Source organism: Mustela putorius, unplaced genomic scaffold (genome assembly GCF_011764305.1).
Source record: "Mustela putorius furo isolate JIRA1106 unplaced genomic scaffold, ASM1176430v1.1 tig00000508_pilon_pilon_pilon, whole genome shotgun sequence".
NCBI lineage: Eukaryota > Metazoa > Chordata > Mammalia > Carnivora > Mustelidae > Mustela > Mustela putorius.
In genome coordinates, this window is record NW_025421402.1 from 6,202,606 (window position 1) to 6,225,187 (window position 22,582).

Genomic DNA, 22,582 nt, shown 5'->3' on the forward strand with positions numbered 1-22,582 from the left:
GAACCACCGTCCCAGCCTAACGCACTGGAGCTGAGCAGGCTTGCAGGGGAAAGGTGTGAAAGGATGGCTCCCCTGCGACGGGACCGGGGGTTGGAACGTAGCTTCCGCAGCATACGTACTGCGGGCCTTCTCTGAGCCGAAAGCGTCTGGTTTTGGCAAGCTGCTCCCCGTGGGTGCCAGGGCTCTTGTCAGTAACAAATGCTGTGTCGTATTTGACACAGCTCTGGTTGCATCTGGAGCTGCGTTGCTGTGGTTCCAGAGAGGGTGTTGGCTAACCCTGGGTGGGAATCTCGGCTAGGCAGAAATCCGCAAGCTAGGGCTTAGCCCGAAGTATTTCTAGCTTTGACACAAAAGAGGCTCTGAGCATCCTGAAGATGAAGCGACAGCAGTGTGAGTGGTTATTTCTTAGTGAAAAAAAAAAAAATCAGCTCCTTGAAGACTGGTTTACATTCTGTGAGATTGGAAACTATGAAATCTGATCGATGCTCAGAGGTTTGCTTGGCTGGAAGTCTGGTGCTTGTTGCGTTCCTGATCCCCACTGTTTGATCTGGGGCAGGACCCTGTGTATCTCCATTAAAATATCCCGACGGTCACTCACCCTCCTTCATGAAGATGCAGAAATACATCTTGAGATCATGGGAGAAAGTATAAAAAGTAGGAGCTTGGGCTCTAGAGTCAGTCTTTCTGGGTTTGGATCCCAGCTGCACTACATTAGCAGCTCGACTTCCTTAAGAGTCAGTTTTCTCATCTTTAAAATGGGGATGAAAGTAGTGCCTACGGAACAGGATGGCTGAGAGGTGAATCATTAGGCTTTCAGCCAAAAGAGAGCTCAAGTTCTGGCAGTATGCCAGAAACACAGTAAGGTGCTCAGGACATGGTAACCCAAGAGCAGATGCCTGATAAGCAGTTTCTCTTAAATGATTCAGCAGATCCCTGGTTCCAGTTTCTTAGTGGTCTCAGAAGGGTTGGTGGAATTTTTGGAGGTGCCTCATATCCTGTGGCCATGTTAAGCTTGAGCCCCCCCCTTTTTTTAAATTAAAGGCTTTAAGTTCCTAACTAAATAAAAGGGGTAAATGTGGGTATGTATGTTTCTGTTTTGTTGTGTCTTGACTTTAGGGATCGCCGTCTGACGGTCTAGCCTTGCTTGTGTTGCAGAGATCCGCGCCCAGCTCACGGAGCAGATGAAATGCCTGGATCAGCAGTGTGAGCTCCGGGTGCAGCTTCTCCAGGACCTCCAGGACTTCTTCCGGAAGAAGGCGGAGATCGAGATGGACTACTCCCGCAACCTGGAGAAGCTGGCTGAGCGCTTCCTGGCCAAGACGCGCAGCACCAAGGACCAGCAGTTCAAGTAGGGACTCCGAGGCTGCTTCCCGCAGGGACCTTGGGAATGGGGCCCGGGAGGGGGTGAGGCGGGATGTGACACCTAGATCCGTGCGCATTCTCGAAAGGTGCGCCAGGGACTTCTGACTGGCTAAAGGTAGAGAGCCCTTTCAAGGACGTCTTTCCGTATGGGTCGGATATGCAGGTCAGGATCCGAGAGGGGTCAGAAGAGATGGTGAACTGTGCTAATAATGACAGCACTGTGCTAAGCGTGGTTCTAAGAGTATTACGTATTTAATTTAATGTATGTATTTAATTTAATCATTTAATCTCCACAAGTTTGTGCATTGATTGTTGTTATATCCCCAATTTATGGATGAGGAAACCGTGTCATAAAGAAGTTAGGAGGTTGCTTAAGATATCTCTCTGTCTCTTTCTCTCTCTCTCTCTCTCTCTCTCACACACACACACACACACACACACACACACACACATGCCTCTAGTAAATCAATAGCAGAGCTGGGATTCAAATCCAGGCAGTCCAGCTCCAGAGTCTGTGTTCTTAAGAAATGACCAAACTGTCTTCAATCGGAAGAAGTGAATGGTGCTGTCACCGTATGTCTGACTCACTGCCCACATGGTCTGTTCCTTGGGTAGCATTTCATGCAAGTGACCCTTTCACTCTGTCCTCACTGCCATGGCCCTAGTTTAGATCATCACCTCTGTTGTCTGAATGATTGCATTACTCATTATTATCCACAGCAGAGATTCTCGACTCTGCTTTCACATTAGAATTCTCTGGAGTACTTTTTTAAAATGCTGAAATCTGGGCCTCATTCCAGAGCAATTAAGTCAGAATCTCTGGGAGTGGGGCCTGGGTAACAGCATGGTGTAAAAGCTTTGCAGGTGATTGTAACAAACAACTAGCATCGGGGTCCACAGTGTATGGCTTCTCCCCATTCCAGTCTGCCCAACCCGCTCTTAGCAGATTTAGCCTTCCTGGAACACACTGGAGATTGGACGGGTTCTCTGTGCAATGGCTTCCCACTGTCTATGTTCTTGATGCCCAGGGTGTGGTCTCCCGATATCGACACCACCTAGGATGTTGGAAATGTAGAATCTCCGGTCCCATCCCCAGACCTACCCTGACAAGAGACTCACGTGATTGGTATGCACTTTAAAGTTTGAGAAGTTCTGCTCTAGGCACAGAGGTATACACACCTGGGCTTTTTCTTCAAGCCCCTCTACATCTGGCCCTGACTGGCTTTCCAACCTTACTTCCTGTTCTGCTTTGGTTTTTTTTCCCTCTACTGTACCTTAGCCAAATAAAACATCAGCTCCAACGGGCCTTTGCCCATCCTGTTATTTGAACTTAGGTCCCCATTCTTTATATCTCTGCATGTCAAAGACATACCTGAGATGTATGTCAGACATACCTGGGCTTTGAGACCCGTCTCAGATGCATCATGGTCCAAGAAACTTTCTTGATTCTCCCAAAGGAAAGAATGCTCTCCCTTTTCTGATTTTTATAGCATTTTATTTGTTCTTTTATTAGGGCATTCTGGACTGTCTGCCTTTCATTTTCTTCCCTTCATGGACGGTGTAAGCTTTTTCTGATTCATTTTTCAGCCTCCCACAGTGCCTGGTACAGTATGTGGTATATAATAGATGCTCGTTAAACATTGTTGAATGAGTAAATGAATGAATGAATGTAGGAACTAATGCCAAGTATATCTTGTTTCCCCCCATTCTCTATTTTTATTTATCACTCTAATAATTTGGGACACAAATTTTCTTTTACGAACCAGCTTTGAGCAATGAATATGGAGGCTAAGTTTAAGGAGAACAGATGATACTCTCAGTATAAGCCAGAATGAGAATTTCCTCCAGATGTTTTGTCCTCAGAGCTCCTTATCTTTCCCAAGTCCTGTTCTCTTTATAATAAGCAATCCGGAGAGAATAAAATGTTATTTTAGTATATGATAAATGAAGATTTGGGAGAGAAATCATTTGCTTTAGAAAAATGACTCAATGTTGGATTTATTCTGTTGGTAAGCTACTCCTAAGTTTAAAATAGCATTTGATTTTTAGTACTACCATATTTTCAGCTTAAAGACATATTTACTATAAATTAAAGTACAGATGTGCTAATCTCTAAGTCAGCTGAATTGCTCTGATTAAGATCACATACAAGGGATAGGGTGTTTTGGAAGAATTGATTTCCCTTCTGATAAAGCTGGTACCTGGCTTCATCCCACTGCTCCCCCCAAACAACCAGTGAGTATTTAGTAAGAGCTGTCTGTGTACTCCGTATTGTACAGGCACTGGAAGATACAAGAGAAGTTTATTTTGTGTCTCCACAGGGGGCCATATCTGGCTGGGGAGAAAAGATTTTTAATACAGGAAGCAACCAGAGAGCAAAGCAATACTGATCTCATTAAGAAATCATTGGTTTTGTGTGGAATATAGATGTGATAAGAGGTCAGAGAGAAATCATCAGAGATAGATAAAGGATCTGGAACAGTCAGGAGAGTTTTCAGGAAGCAAGTGGGACTTGGGCAAGGTTTTGAGGGTAGATTTGTGTAGCAGAGAACAGCGCGTGTCCTTGAGAGGAAGCAGAAGCGTTTGCTGCCGAGGGGGTCCGGGGTACAGGGGAACGAGGGAGGGATCCACCTTCATTAGAAGGAAGTTTCTTTTCCGTTCCTTCAACAAATATCCATTGCACATTCCTTGAACTCCTTCAAGCCTGACACTGTGCCATGGGTATAGCTGTGAACAGGCGCCGCGTCTAGCGTAGGACACTTATAGCAGGATGAGGAAACGGACATTAAACAAATCACAGTTAGATGAGTTGAGGTAAGTGTTGCGGAACGGAAGTACAAGGTACTCTAAGAGCTTGTAAGAGGGGACTTCACTCCTTTTGCTGTCCCTTGATGGGTAATTTACTTTAATAGCTTCCTATCTGATCTTATCCTGAGCAACAATCTACTTGCCCACCAACCCCCCCTTTAAGTACCTGCTGGGTGCTGCGCTCTGTGCCGATTCCTCTGGAGGCTGAGGTAAGCTCTGGAACCCTCGCTAACAGGCAAGAGAGACGTGGGAACAATGTAACGTGAAAGGGGCTTCAGTGGAGGTCTGAGCAAAATATTACGAGATTTCAGATATTTTCAAAAGCAGTGAAAAATAAGGTTAGGGAAGTGGAGCAGACCCCAAATGACGGCGCCTTGGCAGGCGGGCAGAGAGAGGAGCTCAGGTTTGATGCGACAGCGTGGTAGTGAGCCCTCTGGGTTCTTGCGGGGGGACACCAGAAGGTAGAGTTTCTATTCATATAGGAGAAGAGGAAACATAGTAGGGGACTGTTTGCAGCCTTGCCACGGCATCAGTGAAAGACCATGTCCACCCTTCCATACAAAGCGCCATAAGTGCATAGGGAATAGACATCTTTTCTGGTTACAGACTGGGCGGGGCTTCACGAAGGTGAAGGTCAGCGGTTGGGAAATGGGAAAACACAAGTGCAGGTGCTAGGTACTGGTCCTGTGAGCTGAATTCAGTGGAGACAAGGCGGAAGTTGCAGAAGGAGGATTGACGGATGGGGGAAGGAAGCACTTCAGGCAGAAGGAACAGGGTCGGTGAAGGCACAGAGTTGCAAACACAAGACTTGTGGGTATCTCATCTGGAGGAATGGAATAATGAGTGCAATCGTGAAACAAGCTTGGAAAAGTTGGAAGGGGCCTGATCCTAGTAGCGAGGGACTGCCAGGCGACAGGGTTTATTCTATAAGCGTGGGGAGCCATTGATAGTTTTTGAGCAAGGAACCTAATTATGGCCGTGCTTCAGGACGGTAACTATGGCAACACCACAGAAGATCAGTCTCGGAGACAGCCCGGGAAGCCCGAGCCCTGTTAAGGTGTGGCGGGGAGCGGGAGCCGAAGGTTAACCTGGGCCTGACCCGAAGTCGTGCCCTCAGAAGTAGAGGCGTGAGGGCATGAAGCACTCCAGGCCAGAGAGGCTGGGCCAGAAGAAGGGCTGTGGGTTTCCCGGCTCTCGGGAGCGGCAGTTGTACTGTATTTTCATTCAGCCGGTGGAGTGTAGCCTCGATTTTGCTGACTCTAGGGCTGATCCCGAGAATAGTTCATTCTCTGCCCAGAGCGTCTCAGCGGGCACTCGTCGCCTCCCCCGGAGCTGTAGCAGCTGTTGGCCCAGCAATGCCATGGATTTGGCTCTCTGCGCTGCCAGGAGAGCAGCTGCCAACGACAGCTCCGGGCAGACGCGGCTCAGGGCGGTGGAGACTCTCCAGGTCCGGCTGCGGCAGGGTGGCCGGGGCCGAGGTCCGTCTACAGGGACCCGCCCCGCCCTTTTCCAGGCCAGTTTCTCAGCCTGGCTCCATTTCAGCCTGTCGCACTCAGTTCGGTTGGGTATTTGGTGAGGGTTTTAAGTGACTGCATTTAGGGACAAACATTGCTGAGCTGCTTTTTTCTTCTTTTGGACAACTTCTTACCCAGGAAGCCATTAGGCTGTCACTCTTCGGCTTTGCTTCCCGTTCGGCTTTGCTCCTGCTCACCTTTTGTCCTCTCCCGCACTGTGCTCCGAGCCAACATCCTCATTAAAGCCCTCCTAGCTCTGACTCCTTTGCAGAGGCTGACCCTGCGGTCCCATCACGCTCCTTCTCTTCCCCTCCCCCCGCAGAAAGAATGAGAGATGCTGCGGATGGAACTACATAGCGTTTATTTGATTCTACCGTATTCTGCTTTGTTTAAGAAGGGAACATGGCTTCCGCCTTCCCTTTGAATGGTGGGTGAACCTGCTCCTGTCTGAAATTCTATCCGCCTGGTTTGATTAAGAGCAGAGATAAAATACTATGTGAGGGTAGGAAGTCTTCCTAGGGAAGATGTTCTTGCATTTTCTTTGGCTCCTTGAAGAGTATAAATGTATTCCTACTTGCTGCTAAGCCTTTGATTGTCTCTTTTAAGTGGAATCTGTGTTAATATTGCCCAGCAGGACTCTAATTGATAATGCTTTGGCTGTGGCTGTGTTTTTTTTTTTTTTTTTAACATAGACTTGTTGTAAATTACCTTTCAGTCATAGCTCACTTGGTTTTGATCTCCTACTTTTAATAGCTCAGTTCTTTCCTTCCTTTTTTTTTTTTTTTTTTGCCTGTCGAATCTTTAGAGGAATCCTCCTACATCGCTATCCTGCTGTGTTCTTTGCAGAGACCTTATGCTACTGTAAAACCCACTGCCAACATCTTTTCTTTCTTCCAGCTTTTCTTTTTCCTTAACAACAAATATTTGTTGAATATTTTTGAGATATTGTTCTAGACTCTTAGAGGAGGGAGATCCAAAGAAGTAGAAGGAGTGGTTCTTTCCCAAATGAATTTATTGTCCGGTTGGGGAGAAATTCTACCTGAATACTATAACACATCTTCAGTATAAGGCAAGATGTGTGTGCTGCGGAAGGGAAGCAGCACGGTTGGCGTGGTCAGGAGACTTCAGGGAAGAAATGGAATTTGAACCAGACATTGAAGAAAATGGGTAGGATTTTGATCGATGGAGAGAGGGGATGTTGTAGGCACGGAGGGGCACAGCAGGAGGAAAGTACAAAGTGCTTTTCAGGACGCAGCAAGTGGGCTGGTTTGGCTGGTTAACAACGGTGTGTGGAGGAGTTGGGCAAAAGTAGATAGGGCCATATTGTGGAGGGCCTTGACTTTCGACAGAGATTTGGCGCTATGCAATAGACACTGGAAACCTACAGGTTTGAACAGCTAGGATCCAAGCTGAGGTCTGAGTTCTGCTTACCAAAGCTTAACCTTAACCTTAATGGTGGTGATTGACTAAAGGACTGGAAACTCGAGATGGTGAAACCCGTTGCCACAGCAGATAATGAGGATCTAAATTAGGGTGGGATGGTAGGAATGAAAGGGACAGAAATTGATCTCTCAGACCACTTAGCAAGTATATATAGTGCTCTTCCCATGTGACTGACACATGCCAGGCAAAAGGAAAACTGTCCCCCTACAATCCTGGAGCTTCCAGTCTAGAGACAGATGGAAAACACCTGGTGCAGGAAGAATCTACAGGAATTGCTGACAGATGGGATTCAGGTTTCAAGTGAACTTGGAAACACAAAAGAAGGAGGGCTGGTGAAGGTTCTTTTGGACGTGGGTGACTGGTAGATTAATGGTGCCTTTAATAGAAATACCAAAGGTCGGAAGAGTTGTTTTTGAAGGGGTACAGTACGAGAAATTTGGCTTTTGATGTTAAGTTTAAGATGCTAGAAGGATATTGAAGCTGAAATTTTCAGTAATTGAGAGAAAATCAATGGCTGTGTTCAGGGCTAAAGGTCTGGGCTTGTGTTCAGGGCTGAAGTCTGGGTTTTGGGTAGATATTTGGGCATGTTCATAGCAAGGTGATGATCGAGGCTGTGGCAGTGTCTGATTTCCAACATTAAGGGTTGAGGAGGAAAAAAGAGGGAAACAGCCTTTGTATTGTCTGTGGTACTCAGATTGCAGAGAATGAAAAGTGACTTAAAAGATACATTTATTTGTGCATTCGTTCAGTACACATTTTGAGGACCAGGCATTGCGCTAGGTTGGGGATAGGAAGAAGACAATATCCTATTCTCACTAACATGAAATTAGCAGGACATTAAAGAGATACACTTGGAAAGTAAACCCTCTTATTTGGCTGATTATGAATTGTGCAACTCTGGGAAGGGAGGTGAGGGAGCAACGACCCATTATCTCAGGAATCTCGCAGACATTCAACCTGCAATATGCCTTTCAGTGGGAGGTTAGATACACAATTAATTAGAGAGACATTCTTGTAGAGTCCATGTTCTTGGCCCCGGGCCCAGTATTTGATTGTGTACTGTCTCTGCAGTTACGTCACCTACCATCGATGGATTTTTCCTCTGGAGTTAACTTCAGAGCTGTTCCTCAGCCTGACAGGATAGCAGGGGGTTGAAAAGCAGAGTCAGTTGGCCATCGAGGTTGTTACAGCTGTGATTGCAAATCAGAAAAGGGTGGCGGACCAGAAAGTTCCTTCTTTTGAGTAGTGATGACTTTGAGGACGGAGGTAGGAGGAGGCCTGAAGCTGCCCGAAAGGAAGAACCCCTCACTTCCTGGGAGCAGTATGTCACTCCTTCATTTTGGACATATTTGGGAGCTGTTTGTTCCCTTGGGGAAGTTTTTGCCCAGATGTAGCATCTGGTATTGAGCAAGGGTTGGCTTCTCTTTGCCATGGCTCAAGCTGTAATCTTTATTTAGAAACTAACAAAAGGTCCCCTGATGAGTGTCCTGTTGGCCTAGTCCATACAGAATTAGGTGGTGCTTGGGTCCTTTTTGGAAGACTTGGGAAGTCTCCTCACACATGGACAAAAGCAGGATAGAAGAGACACATGAAAGCAGTTTTGGGAGGGCAGGATGGAGGTCAGCAGGACAGGGTGCTGGCCAGTCTTTGGAACAAAGACAAAATTCATTCGAAAGCTCTTTGGTAGAGCTTAGTAGTAAAATGACTTAGTAGTAAAAGCTGAGAGCTTCATTATTATTTTTTATTTAATTTATTTTTTTTTAAGTTGAGAGCTTTAGTCCAGACACATTTGGGTCTGAGTCCTGTCTCTTCCACTGACAGCCCTGTGACCTTGAGCAAGTCGCTTAACCCCTTTTAGCTTCAGTTCACTCATCTGCGAAATGTAGAGACTAATAGTCACCTTGAAGAGTTGTTTAAGGATTAGATATAATACATACGAAGCACTAGCGTAGTGCCTCTAACTTACAGATGCTCAAAAAAAAAAAGGTAGCTGATGTAATTATCACGACCACAGGAGGAGGATAACATGGCGGTCAAGAGCACCAATTCTGGAAGCATATTTCCTGGGTTTGCAATCCTGGATTTCTCACTTACCAGCTGGGTGATTGTAGTGAAGGTTCTTGGTTGCCTCAGTTTCCTTGTCTGTAAATTCAGGGTCCTACCAGTGCCTGCCTCATGGAGCTGTTCTGCTGAGTAAGAGAATTAATGTACATGAAGCCCTTAGGACAGCACTTAGCACATGGAAATACAAGGGCTGCTCTTGTCCTCAGGAGATGGGACTGAACATACTTATCCCAGGTAAGACCTTGGTGGATTAGATGCCCTATTTATTCCCTGTGTGGAGTGAAGCATTCCTAAGCCTGGCCCCAGGTAGCATCATTTCCATCTCCCTTTTCCTCAGTGACCCCTGTGTGTGGGCCCTTGTGAATGACCAAACTCATCCTCCTTCCTGATTTTTGTGATACGGCTGCACTGGGCGGGAGCGATGCAATTATGTGACTCTCTATAATTGTACGTCCGGTTCCTATAAAAAGCAGTTGCACGTTTTGTCTTATAAGCTGTCATGTTCACAAGGGGTCATGAGCTATGTTGAACCAGGTAGTTAAGCCTGGTATGTTCCTTTTAGACCCAGGCTCATAATCATCAAAAGGAGGGCATTTGTCTTCCCTCTGATGTCTAATGGGCAAATCGTGGGTTTCCATAAATATGTGCTGAGGTCCTGATTGCAAGCCGGGGTGGATGAAAGCACGCCAGGCCTGGTCAGGTCTACCAGCAGCCTCGGTCGTGAGCATCCCAGATTGTGGTCTACTGGATTGGCTCATGAGGTCAAACAGAAGCTGCTGCGTTTCTGCAACCATGGCTTTGTAGCATCCTTTCGGGGTATGAAATGATAGAGGGCATTTGGGAGCAAAACATGCTTTAATGAGCAGTTGGGAGGATGCTGGGGCTTCCGGTGCCTCCGAGGCTCTGCCATTGGAATGCTAGCAGGACACACCTCAGGCTTTCAGCTTGCCGGAGCCAGCCGCTGCTGATCGTGCCTCTTAACAACAGTGCTGGGGTGCAGGAAACTTTCAGTATTTGTTTTCTCGGCTGTCGTAAGTCTCATAATAATTCTGCGGTAGACACAGGAAGCAATGTGCGTCTGGTTCGAAGGATCTTTAATTTTCAGGAATTCGCAGCCAATTAAATGAATTGACTTTGATCCAGTTCCCTTTTAAAGGCAAAAGCCATGTCATCTTTATTGGGAGCTGACTGCGTTAAGTGGGAGGGTTTACAAGATAAGAAGAAAAGACAGTCTCTGCCATAAGGACTTTTCATAATTGAAATGGGGAACATCAGACGGGCTGACAGAGAATAATAAGAGCACATATGCGCATGGGCACATGATTCTAAAAATAGGACCCTGTCTGTGGCAGGTTCTAGTAGTCACCGGGAAGGGAGGGAAGGTGGATTACTCAGGAGGGACTTGTGCTTGGCTTAGGCAGGAAAAGGTAAAAGATAGCAGTTATGTTCTCAATTAGGTTTGGCCCCAAGTTAATTGAAGTAAAGACTTTAATATCCAGTTCCTTCGCTGTGCTGAGGCATCGTGCTGGGAAGAGACACAGAGTCATATGGGAAGAGCTCAGTGTTAATGAAGGATTTAGGGAGAATGAGAAAAAAAGGAGGGTTTGGATTTTTCAGAGTTGAAAAGGGATCATCTTTCCTGCTACCTCCTGGCCTTTTACACTGCCACCAATCACTGGATCATTGCCCCCTCGGGTTTTCAACTCAGGGAAGATCAATAAGCAGAGCTCTGCTTCTTAACATATTTTGGGTACAGCTGGTTAAAGAACCAGGATTAGAAAATGAATCGAACAAAGTAGGATTATCTTCAACGGTAGGATGCTGAGCTGTGTTTGCCAATTTCTACTTAAGCGGTCGAGACAAGGCATCCTTGCATGGAGTGTAGACATCCCTCCCTAGCAGCCTCTGTCTTCAAGGAGAGGTTGTGGAACAAGTCTGGCAGCTCTCAGCCTGCGCCCTTGTAAACAACAGATGTTCAGAACTACTGTGTTCCGGGGGTAGGGGCGGGGGTTTCTGTTGGTGCTTGAAATTCTTTGAATTTACAGGCAGCATCTTGAGGATTTAGCAAAAGGAGGAAGTCAGACGGACTTGATTCCACGGCATACAGGTGGAAATGATTTCCGAGACAGTTCCTTTGGAAAACAGAGCCCACGCTCCTGAGTAGACTCTGACAGAGAGCCGGGGAAGCCAGGCTGGCAGGCCCCATAAAGAAGGATCCGGCTTCTTTGGTGTATTGACTTTCTGCACTCCTCCCCGCCCTTCTTCCTATATAGATGCTCGACTGGTCAGCCCCCTCCTTGCTTCTGTTTTGTCTGGTCATGGGTGGAAACGTGTGCCCTTCCCAGCCACAGAGTCCCAGGTACACACACATACAGACATTCAGGTGGGCGTGCCACAGAGACTTTTCCATTAGCACCTCCGGAGGCCGTTCGGGTTCTCGGAACGTGCGGATTACATGGTATTGTTAGGGCCTTTGTCTTGGCTGCTAACTTAATTCATGTACATTTTCAGTGTTGGTTTTGCCAGGTCTCCGTACTGGAAAGTGAATGAGGGTAATGTTCCCTGTAGAGAATTCAGCTAGACATCTTTTCTCCCCACCCCATTCCCAGCCCTGAAATACACATAGTTTCCGGCTAGCCCGCTAGGCTTTAGGACACCTTCTTTATGGCATAGTTCAGGGAAGCCACAAGGAAAAAAGATACATAATACATCTTTCTTTCTTTCTTTCTTTCTAAGATCTGTGTGGGGGGCTTGAACTCACGAACCTGAGATCAAAAGTTCACCCTCTACTGGCTGTGCTAGCCAGGCGCCCCTATAATACATCTTTAGTAGGCGTTCTTGGTTCCAAATTAGAGAAGACTTTAGAAACATTCTCACCTTTAACCAAATGGAAAAAGCAATTTATCAGGTCTGGGCCAGTTTTCAAGTCACTCTCATCAGTAAGTATTGGCTTGAAAATCTTTGATAAGCTCCTTATTATGTTGGGGGCTTAAGAACATCCTTGTGCTTTTCTTTCTTCTGGAAAACAAGTCCATTCCTGGCCCTTTTGTTCATTAACACAGAAAGTTTTGGCGAACACCAATCATGGTAAGTGAGGTTCACCTGTACACTTCAACAACATTTTTTCAGTGCTTAGTCTACACCAAGGGCGAATTAAATCCACACAGAAGAATAAGCCACTGTTCTCATGGAGGTTCCCATTTAATGTGAAATATATTAAGGTTGTGTGTGTGTGTTCTGAAAAGGTGCAGAGTTCAAGGTTGAGGAATCAGCACTGTTGAGTGACCCTTTCAATCACCCGTATTATATGTGATTCAGTCATAACACTTGGCTTCATCTTTATCCTCAGCCCTGACCAATGGGTTCTGGCAGGTACCTGGGGTCCGAGAGCCGTGTAGAACCCAACTTCTGCCCTCAGGAGGCTCATTGTCTCATGTGGAAGACAGGAGGTTTATATGAAAAAAAGATAACACAAAGTCACGTATATTTAGTGCCAAAGACGAGATGGAGAAAGGGTTTCTTTTCACTTTTCTCCAGAATGGGATCTTTATAAACATTGTTTTTGGTATCATTTTAGATTTACAGAAAGTTGCAGGAATGGCAGGAGAATTTCTGGCATTTACCAGATTGTCCGGAAATGTTAGCATATTACTGCATTTGCTTTCTACTTCTTTTTCTCTCCAGACACAGCTCATGCACGTGCATGTTTTTTTCCTGAAACACTTGAGCATAATTTGTAGACATGATGCCCCTTGACCTCCGTATACTCCAGTATATAGTCACTTACAGTAAGGTTGTACTATGACATAAGGACCAATACAGTGACCAAAATCAGGGTATAAATATTGATAGAATAATATTGTATAATCCACCGATATTCAGGTTTACCATTTGTTCCCCCAGTTTTCTTTCTGGCCAAAGAGATTATGCATTTCATTCAGCTGGCTTGTCTCTTTAGTTGCCTTTGATGTGGAATGGTTTCCAGGTCTTTCATTGTAGTTCATGCCCTTGCTATTTCTGGGGAGCATTCAGCTCAGTTATTTTGTAGAATGTCTCTTAACTTGGTGTCTCTGATACTGTCTGGTATTTCTTTATGATTATCTTTAGGTTATGTGCTTTGGGCAGAAATACCATGGGAGTGATGTTTTATTCTCAGCACCTAATATCAGGAGTCACTGGCTGATGATTTCCCACTACTGGTGATGTTAACTTTGATCATTTGCTTAGAGTGGTGTCTGCCGGATTTCTCTACCATAAAGTTATTCTAGTTTATGCTTTGTAATTAATGCATTTTGGAGAGATACTTTGAGACCATGTAAATATCATGTTGCTTTTCAAAACTTCCACTTATCGGTTGTAGCATGCGGTGATGACTCTTGCTTGAATCAATTATTATGATGATGGTCACCAAACGGTAATTATCCTAGTTTCCATATCATTTTTTTCTACATTTATCAGTTGGGATGCTACTGTAAGGAAGAACTTTCCCCATCCCCCCCCCCCCAGATATTTGTCTAGCTATTTCTGTATATCAGTTTAGACTCATGGATTCTGCTTTTATTCAATAGGTTATAATCCTTTTTTTTTTTTAAAAAACAAGGTTTTATTTATTTGAGAGAGTGAGTGAGAGGGCAGGAAAGGAGGCTGGGGAGGGGAGGCAGAAGCGGACCCCCAGCTGAGCAGGGAGCCCACCATGGGGCTCCAGCCAGGGACTCCAGGATGATGACTGGAGCCAAAGGCAGATGCTTATCCGACTGAGCCCTCCAGGTGCCCCTAGCAGGTTTTCACGTTGTCCTTTACTGTCTTTATTTATTTTAATGTTCATTCCAGGCTGGTTCCTGTATCCTTTTGACATGTTCCCACCGTTCAGCTTTCTGGCCCAAAATGATGTTCTAGCCTCATCTTGTCCTTTCCTTGCTTCACCTCAGGAGCCCTTTCTTCCAGGAGCCCTGGATCCTGTTCATGGCGAATGGTATTTAGAAACTGTGGATGCTAGATGTGCTCCTTGTTACTAAACTCCTACTGTTTGTGGTCCCTCTTGGCAGACAGAGGCAGTTGAACGGGTATGTGTGTGCACACATGCACATACCCACACACTTCTCTGGGTTATGTCTCTATCTATGGACTTATCTCTATTAAAGCCATAAGTCTCATCCATATCTTCCAATTCTAATCCAGCCCCACATGTTTTAGTCTATTTTCTCCCTTTCCACATCTATAACCCTGTTCTCTGAGCAGTGAGAAATCTGGCACCCATTATCTGTAATGTGTGTATCTAATTGCCCAGTCCTAATATATCCACAAAATCGTTTCAGAACCACTAACCCATGCCTCTGAAGAAGAAGATGACTAACTAGAATTTAATACTGCTTTAGAGGGTTTTGTTTGTCTGTTTGTTTACTTCCAGCCTTAAGGACCAAAACACGGTGTTCAAAAAGTTGAGTGCTAATTCCTTCTCTTCCAACCTCCAGACCTTTGGTGTGATTTCAGTAGTTATTTGAAATACCATTTTGTTTATTCCTTTCTGCTTGTATTTTATTTTTTCCCCTTCCGAATGAGGTCTTGATGGACATTTATCACCACCCAATCTTTTCTCTCAAGTTGAGACTGAGCAGCCGTGGGAGAAGTAAGAGACCTGCCTATCCATAGATGTACTTAGGGCATTGTCGGAAGTCAATGCCGGGGCCTTAGACCGGACACAGGGCAGACCCTGAGGACCATCCTGAGGTCATTTCCCCCTCACTGCTGGGCCCATCGTGACTGTGGGAAAGCCACCGGATGGCTTATGACTCTCGCCACTTTCTCTCAATTCCCACAGCTGTTCTCCATGAGCACCTTTCTCGTGTCTAGGAATCAAAAGTCCAGCTCTCATTGCAGGTCTAGGCTGACTGTGAAGTCCTTTACCAGCAACTCATGTAATATGCTTGACACTGTACCTTGAATGATCTTGGTCTGGTCCCTCAGAGGCGAGGCTGCAGGGTACTGCTCAGTGACATCCAGACTTGCGGAATTTGGGGCCCTGTTGCTGGCCTGTTTGCTGGCGCCCCGTTCTGACTCCCCCATTGTTTGTTCTCTTTGGCATTCTGTGCTCAGATGCACAGAAAAAGTTCTTTTGCGTCAATTCCGACCTGGCCATTGTCTCCTCTCTGCCTGGGGATGGCTTCCAGATCCCCCTTCCTTTGCCCCATGTAACTCTTCACACTTACCCTACTCCTCTCCTTCCTCCAGACACATAAAACATGGTCAGTGCTGCTGATTCCAGCTGTTCTGAGTCTTGTCTGCAGCTTAAGTTCAAAAACAGATGGACCCAAAGCATCCCCGATGCTGTGCCAGTTTCCACCGCAGGAAAACAAGTTACTGAAAAGCATCAGGAAATTTAAGATAGTCTTGAAGTTTGATGCTCTGTCTTCTTAATAGTCCTCCCTGCCCGACTTCGCCATCTTTCCTGACCCTTCTCCACGTCACAGGTGCCACATCGGACAAGGGCTGGCTTCTAAAGCCTTTGCTCCCAATTTCACCCTCACTTTGTGCGGCTCGGTCAGCCATTAGCATGAGACCATGTAGGGGATCAAGCTGGGCTGCTGCTCCTTTTCTCATGGTCTTCGCCTCTTCCGAATCTCCCATCCAGGGCTGAAGAATTTCTGTCCTTTTGGGCATAGGGAGAAGATGAGACTGGGTCTCTGTGTTTATAAATGTGTGTGCATTTACTGGTCAAAGAAGTCACTAACTTGGGAATAAGCATGTTCTTCTGCTGACGTTACCAGTAGGTATGCAGAAAGGCACCAGTCCCACAGCCGACCCTTGCAGTGCTAGGGACAGGGAGCACCTTCCTTGGGGGAACACTGATGTTGTGACCACGCTACTGCTCCCCTCATTCTTGCCATTTGCTAATAGCTTTCTCCCAGTGTTCTGAGGGACACTGTTGACCTTCAACATTTCTAGTCACCCTGAATCTAAGAGAAAGAGAATCAACATGGTGAGGCCACTTAGGCAGATACTAGCAGTCATTTACCGAGCTTCCAGAGAAAGTCATTGAGACAGTCCGGAAATTATCAGGTGCGCACTGTGACCAGAGGACTAGGCTGCTGTCAGGAGTGTCCTCAAGAGAAGTCCTTAAGGCTGGAGCTTCTCAAAGTTTAGGGACCAATGACTCATACCTTATGGTGTGTGTGTGCGTAACACCTCCTCCCTCTCTCTCTCCTTCTCTCCTTCCTTTGGAGAATACTTGGAAGAGAATTCTTAGTTTCTCCAAAAGGATCTGGGGTAAGTAATCACCCCCAAAAAGATTTTATAAAAATATTTTGTAGTACGAGCTGGAATGCACCCATGTATAGACATTTCACGGTGTATTTTTAATTAACTGAGAACAGCATTTTTGTAAAACAATCCCTATACGTCTTTGCTCTGTGTGTTGTACTCTGCTATTTTCTGCTTGGTTCTGTGTTATTATGTCCCACTGTTTTCTCTTTCATTTTTTTAAGAAATGCTGGGTGGTAACCTGCTAAATTGATTTATTAACCCTACTAATGGGTTGTATCCCAGTTTAAAAAACATTGCTTTAAGAGCATTGGTTCTTAACATTTTGGTGTGTATGATATTCCCTGGGGTGTGTATTTAAAATGCAGATTCCTGGGGTGCCTGGCTCACTCAGTCGGGAGTGTGTAACTCTTGATCTCGGGGTTATGAGTTCGAGCCCCATGTTGAGTATAGAGACTTAAATAAATAAAACTTTCAATAAAATTAAATGCAGATTCGTGAGCATCACTCCACCCCTAGTAAAGCAGAAACTGGCAGAAGAGCACAGGAAACCGTACTTTTAAAAAAAGCACCACAGGTGACTCTGATGCACAGTGATTTGGGGTCCTGAGGACTCACTCTTAGAGAAGCTGTGCTCAGACTTGGGAGCCTGGCTGCTCAAGGCTCCAGGCCCCATGCGCCTTGGAGACGGCAGATACTAGGCGGCTCTCATCTGAATCCACACTGAGAATCTTGCCATGGATTGTTCCCTCTTGGATCTTGATTGCCCTGCATAGTTCCCCAGTTCTAAGAACTGCTTTGACCCTGGTGGAAGCAGAGAAGGAGTTAACTCGAGGCCACAGAGCAGAGAGGGAAGGAACTCCAGGGTCATTTTACAGAGCGGCTAGGGTGTGGCCCGGGGCTTCAGTAGGTGCCCAGAGCCAGTCCCAAATTAGAATGGGGTGGGATTCAAAACTGCTTTTCCTAGTCACTTGCCTTTCATGTGTAACCACATGCAGCGTGTCAACATGCTTTCCGGCGCCGTCAGGCACCAGCAGTTTTGCTCCCTCCGGGTTCACGGACCCTTGGTATTCCGGTTATGTGCTGTCTTGGAATAGCTCTGTGCTCCGGGGCTCGGGCAGCTGAGCATTGTCCATTAACTCTTTCAGCACCAGGAATCCGCAGGTTTAGTGGAAATAGAGCAAATGTCACCATGAAATGAGGAAATGATGGCTACTCAGGAGAACTGAGTTCTCGCCCTGTTCCGTTATTGGAGCCTCGGTTTCCTCGTTTAGAAAATGACGTTAGGTCTAGACTCGAGACCACCTAGAAAGTCTCTTCTAGATCTGAAGCTCCGTGATGTTACTTTTCGTACCCTCTGGCTTTTCTCTCTGCACTTGAACAAGTCTTTCTTCTCAATTCTCTTCTAGGTTGGACATAGGAGAGTCACTGAGTTGGGAAGTTTCCAGAGAAGCAGGATGAGAAGTTAATAACAACAGAATGTATTTTTTCTTTAGTGTGCGCCAATGAAGTATCAAATTGATAAAGCCAAGTTCATTGCAAACTTGGGTATTAAGGCCTGGGAATTTTGAGACATCTTTGTCTTTTCAGACATGACTTAGCCACTTTGTTTTGTGGGTGTGAACCCATTGCATGGACTGTCAAGTGATAATAATAGTTATAACAGTGATAATAAACAATGACAATACTGATTTGTAGGAGTAGAGCGCTTTAGTGTTTGTGAGCTTTTTTTAATGGGCATCACCTTGTTTGACTTGATCTTTATAATAGCCATGTGAGTTAGGCAGGGCGGGTCTGCTGTCCCCATTTATTCAGTTAAGTGGCTAAAGAAATGTTGAGGTCCAGAGTGCTTCTGTGGCTGATGCACGATTACCCTGCTCTAGCAAGTGGCAGAGTAAGACTAGACTCCAGGTCAGAGACATGGTTCAAGGTCTTTGCAGAGTGTACCGCCTCTCTGGGATGGGGTACTGTCGTTCATCCGTATTACTTACAGACCTGTAGAACTCAATCACCTGCTAACTGGAAATTGACCAGGGCATCTCTTACGCCACCCCAACCTGTAAAATTTTGCCAGAATAGTATCGGCCTGGTTAATAATATGCTGTCACTTAGAGCACACAGCCAGTGGGCATGCAGACTCAGTCACTCAGTGACCACCCAGATACATGGGACAGTGGTTGTTTGGCACGATTGATGGAGGTGGGTGATACTAACTATTCATTAAATGAGCTGTTTTACTGTGCTCAACATTTGCAAGATTTTTGTGACTGTGGCATCTGTCATTAGTCAGTGCTAATTAGGTACCTGCCCATTTCTTGGTGATAGATGTTCATTGACTGTTCCAAAATATACCCTGTCCTCAAGAGCATTCCTTCCAGTCAGGCAAGATAAATACCAAAACAACACATGAGACGGGCGCCTGGGTGGTTCAGCCGATTAAATGTCTGCCTTCGGTTCGGGTCATGATCCCGGTGTCCTGGGATCGAGTCCCATGTTCGGGGAGCCCGCTTCTCCCTCTGCCTCTGCCTCTCTCTCTCTGTCTCTCATAAATAAATACATAAGAGCTTAAAAAAAAAAACAAAACAAAACATGGGATCTGAGAGCGATGCATGTGCTGATCTGATGACTATTTAGACTTTAGTCTGTTTAGCTCTGTAGTTTCAAAGAATCAAGTGCTACTTCTTTATTCCTCCTTCTTCATTGTTGTCATGAACCATGGAAGGGAGCTCATGATCCCGTTCACAGGTATGCAGGAAAGGGAGGTCTGGAACTTAGGGATACCCTTTTTTCTCAGGTAGCCTGTTGGTACTTGGCATGCTTTGGCCAAGGCGGGAGTTACTGGCTGTAGGTCAAGGTTCTCCGCTTGTGACTGGTGCCGGGGAAATGCCTGCTCCCAAGGTAGTCGTTACTGCTTTGAAAATAAGTGTGTGGATTTTGGGGTGACGTCATTCCAGTTTGGCACAGACAGGTATTCTGTGGAATGAACTAGTAGGGAGGGGTGAGCCAGGCTGTCTGTCTCAGTCATCTCGCAAGATTTCATTCATTCAAAAAATCTGTTAACACATCTGCGTGTATTTTTTTTTCCGTATGTTTGTCTTGTGCTGTAATTACTTATGGGGTTTCTGGTGACATCTTAATTAACGAGAGAAGAAAAAACTAAAGATATACTTATAGAGTTATTCACAGATCATTCTATGGAATTATTATATAAGAGATATGTGTTAACTGTATTGTAGATGGTCATAAAATCTTTTTAAATGGCGCCTGAGTGGCTCAGTTGGTTAAGCATCTGCCTTCGGCTCAGGTCATGATCCCAGAGTCCTGGGATAGAGCCCCATGTCAGGCTTCCTGCTCTGCGGGAGCCTGCTTCTCCCTCTCCCTGTACTCTTTCTTGTACTCTTTCTCTCTCTCTGTGTGTGTGTGAAATAAATAAATAAAATCTTAAAAAAAACCTTTTTAATTTGAGAAACATATTTTTGTTCCTTGCACATCGGTCATACCTTTGTTCTATCTTTTGCTTTTGCCGTGATGTTTTATTTTAAGTGAGTTAGCTCACACCTTTTGATATGATCACAGCCTATTTTGGGGGACTTTCAGGATGGAAATGTGATACATAAATGAATTTCTAGGCCTTTGGGTTTGTGGATTACACGGGGGGTGGGGTGGGGTGCATAGTGTTTGTTCTCTAGTATTTAGAGAATGCCCAGAGGATGCAGAGGGAATTTACTAGCTCTTTGTTTATACCTCCCTACAGTTCTGAGAACGCTAGTGGCAAGACAGTATAAACAAAGGGAAGGTCCCAGGTCTGCAGGAGCCCTGGAAGGCTGCTGGGCAGGCAGATCTACATCAGCAAAACCAGGGTTCCACAATGGGTCAGTGTCTACACGAGCATCAAGACTAGGATAATATGTGGGTTGTGGCTCGTGGAAGGTTCAGGAGCAAGAAGACCATGTGTTAGATCCAGGAGGTTCTGCAAATGTGGGAGAAGCTGGTCAGAAACAAGAACGTTGCTCCCGTTATCTCTGGTGCCCACGATAGTACCTGGCAGCTGGTAGGTGTTCAGTCAGTATTTGTTGAATGAATGAAATAAGAAGACTTTAGAGAAAGGACCTGACAATAAGATGTCAGAAATCTAGGCAAGAATCCTGAATGACAGAGATTTGAATCTTGTGTAGACACTCTCCATTGCTGCCGGGTCTGGTCTCATGGTGCCTGCAGAGCTGTCTTGAGTGATTAAACGAATCTCCAGCCTCCCTCTCCCTGCCGTGAGCACGGGCTGGGGTGGGGATGGTTGAAGGGAAAGCGAGGTGTCTTGCCTGTCATAAATTGATGGAGATATCTCCAGTTAGGGTCTGCGATGGCTTAGATTTGAGAACCCCTCCCAGTCCTCTGACCTAACCCAGGGGGGAACGTTGGTCCTGTAATCATTCAGGAAATAGTTATTAAGATGTCAGACACGATGCCAGTTCTCAACTTCAAAGCAGACTCTTAAGCTCTCAGCTCGTGGACATGCCATGATCCCAGGGGTGTGGCTGGGCTCAGTGGAAGTAATCCAGAGCCACAAGAATTCCATTTCCATACAGTGCTTCCCCCAAACCTGATTATAGGGAACAATTGAGACTATTTTGAGGAAGGTGGGTACACCACTGCTTGAATCCTTTCTAATCATCTGTCTAGGCTCCTGAAGACAATTTGTGGGATGAACTTGTCCCTGAAAATGTGAAATCTGGTTTCTCCATACATAGAATATACATTTTTGCCTTTGGCCCTTTTTCTGTCTCAGAGCTCTCTTACTCTGATCTCACTGCTGGCAGAGCTGAAGCGGAGCTATGATAAGCCCCCAGAAGTGTGACTGCCCCCTCCCTCCCTGCCTGCTGTCTTTGAAAGATGCCTCCAGGCTGCCACCGCACTCCTGGGTCGTACAACCAGTGGCCACCATTACAAGGAGAATCTTTTTCAAGTTGCTTCCCACCTTGGTGATTTTTTTTTTTCTCTCCCCTCCTTCTTTTAACATCTTCCCCAGCAAATCCCATCCATCCTCTGGCTTATCTGGGTCAGCAAGGGTCTGATTTTATGCACGGCGCTGTCAAACCATAAATCCGCCACAGCGTTCCCTCTCCATCCAGCCCGTCTGCTTCTGTCAGCATCAGCAAAATGCATAATAGAGAAAATAAGCCAGAAAGGCTAATAACATTCATCTGAATAAAATAATCTCTTTGGCTGCCTCAGTTCATTTCATTTTAATCAAGGTGCCAGGAGGGAATTTAGGCTTAAAAATCGGACTCCCTGCTTGTCACGAGTTCCCTGTCCGACTGTCACTAAATGATCTCTTTTATTAAGCAGGTACCTTTTTTTTTTTTTGTCTTTTTATATCCTCTTCTTAGTTGGCTGCTCAAGAACATATATCGTATGTATTTAACTCATTTTGGGTTTCATCACTCATCACATATGTATCTATTTTCGAATGTGAGGAATGCTGTTTTTCTTAGATAGATTGATATTTGCCATCCCCGTGGACAGAGTGGCACATTTGATAGGAATTCCAAGAAAGAGAGGCTCAGAGGAAGTTGAAGCATCTTGGGCTCTGGTGATCTGAGCTCCCTTTGGCTTCCTTCCTGTCTCCTTCAGCACACAGTTTCCCATGTGGAATGCAGGACTGATTGTTCCACCCTGGTCCTCAGGGGAAGGACAGTGGAAGATTAAAAAGTCTGCTCTCCCGTTGGCATCTCTCACACGTCTTCCCAGAGACGTACAGCTGCTTGGTTAATTGCCGATTGCTGCTGTCTTATCCCTACCGTTCTCGGCCAAGGGCTGTGCAATTGCAGCAGGCTGCGCTCTTGGCCCTGACCCAGGGCCGGGTGAGGAGCCTGTTGGAAATTGACGAAAGCCGATCCCAGTTTGTTTGGAAATGAAAATAATAATATTTCTTCACATTTGTTCGGTGCTTTACTGTTGATGTAATTCTTGTGCATTGGGCATCTCATTTTAACTGCACAACAGCCCCATAGGTGGGTGGGTCGGGGGCCATTGGCCCAAAAGGAAACGTACCTCTGTAGAATTAGTGAAGCAGCTCCAGCCCTCTGGTAATGCCAAGCTCGTGTCACGCGTCCCATCTGCAGAGCTGGGAGCACAGC

The 22,582-nt window shown here is 45.8% G+C and overlaps 1 protein-coding gene across 9 annotated transcripts in view; it reads left to right on the top strand.

Moving 5' to 3' along the window:
* SRGAP2 (SLIT-ROBO Rho GTPase activating protein 2) overlaps positions 1–22,582 on the top strand; it is a 230,964-nt gene that overhangs the window by 87,844 nt on the left and 120,538 nt on the right. For all 9 annotated transcript variants that reach the window (XM_004756459.3, XM_004756461.3, XM_004756460.3 and 6 more), the window contains one exon: positions 1,156–1,348. In XM_004756459.3, the coding sequence (XP_004756516.1) occupies positions 1,156–1,348 (193 nt within the window). The remainder of the gene's footprint in view (positions 1–1,155; positions 1,349–22,582) is intronic.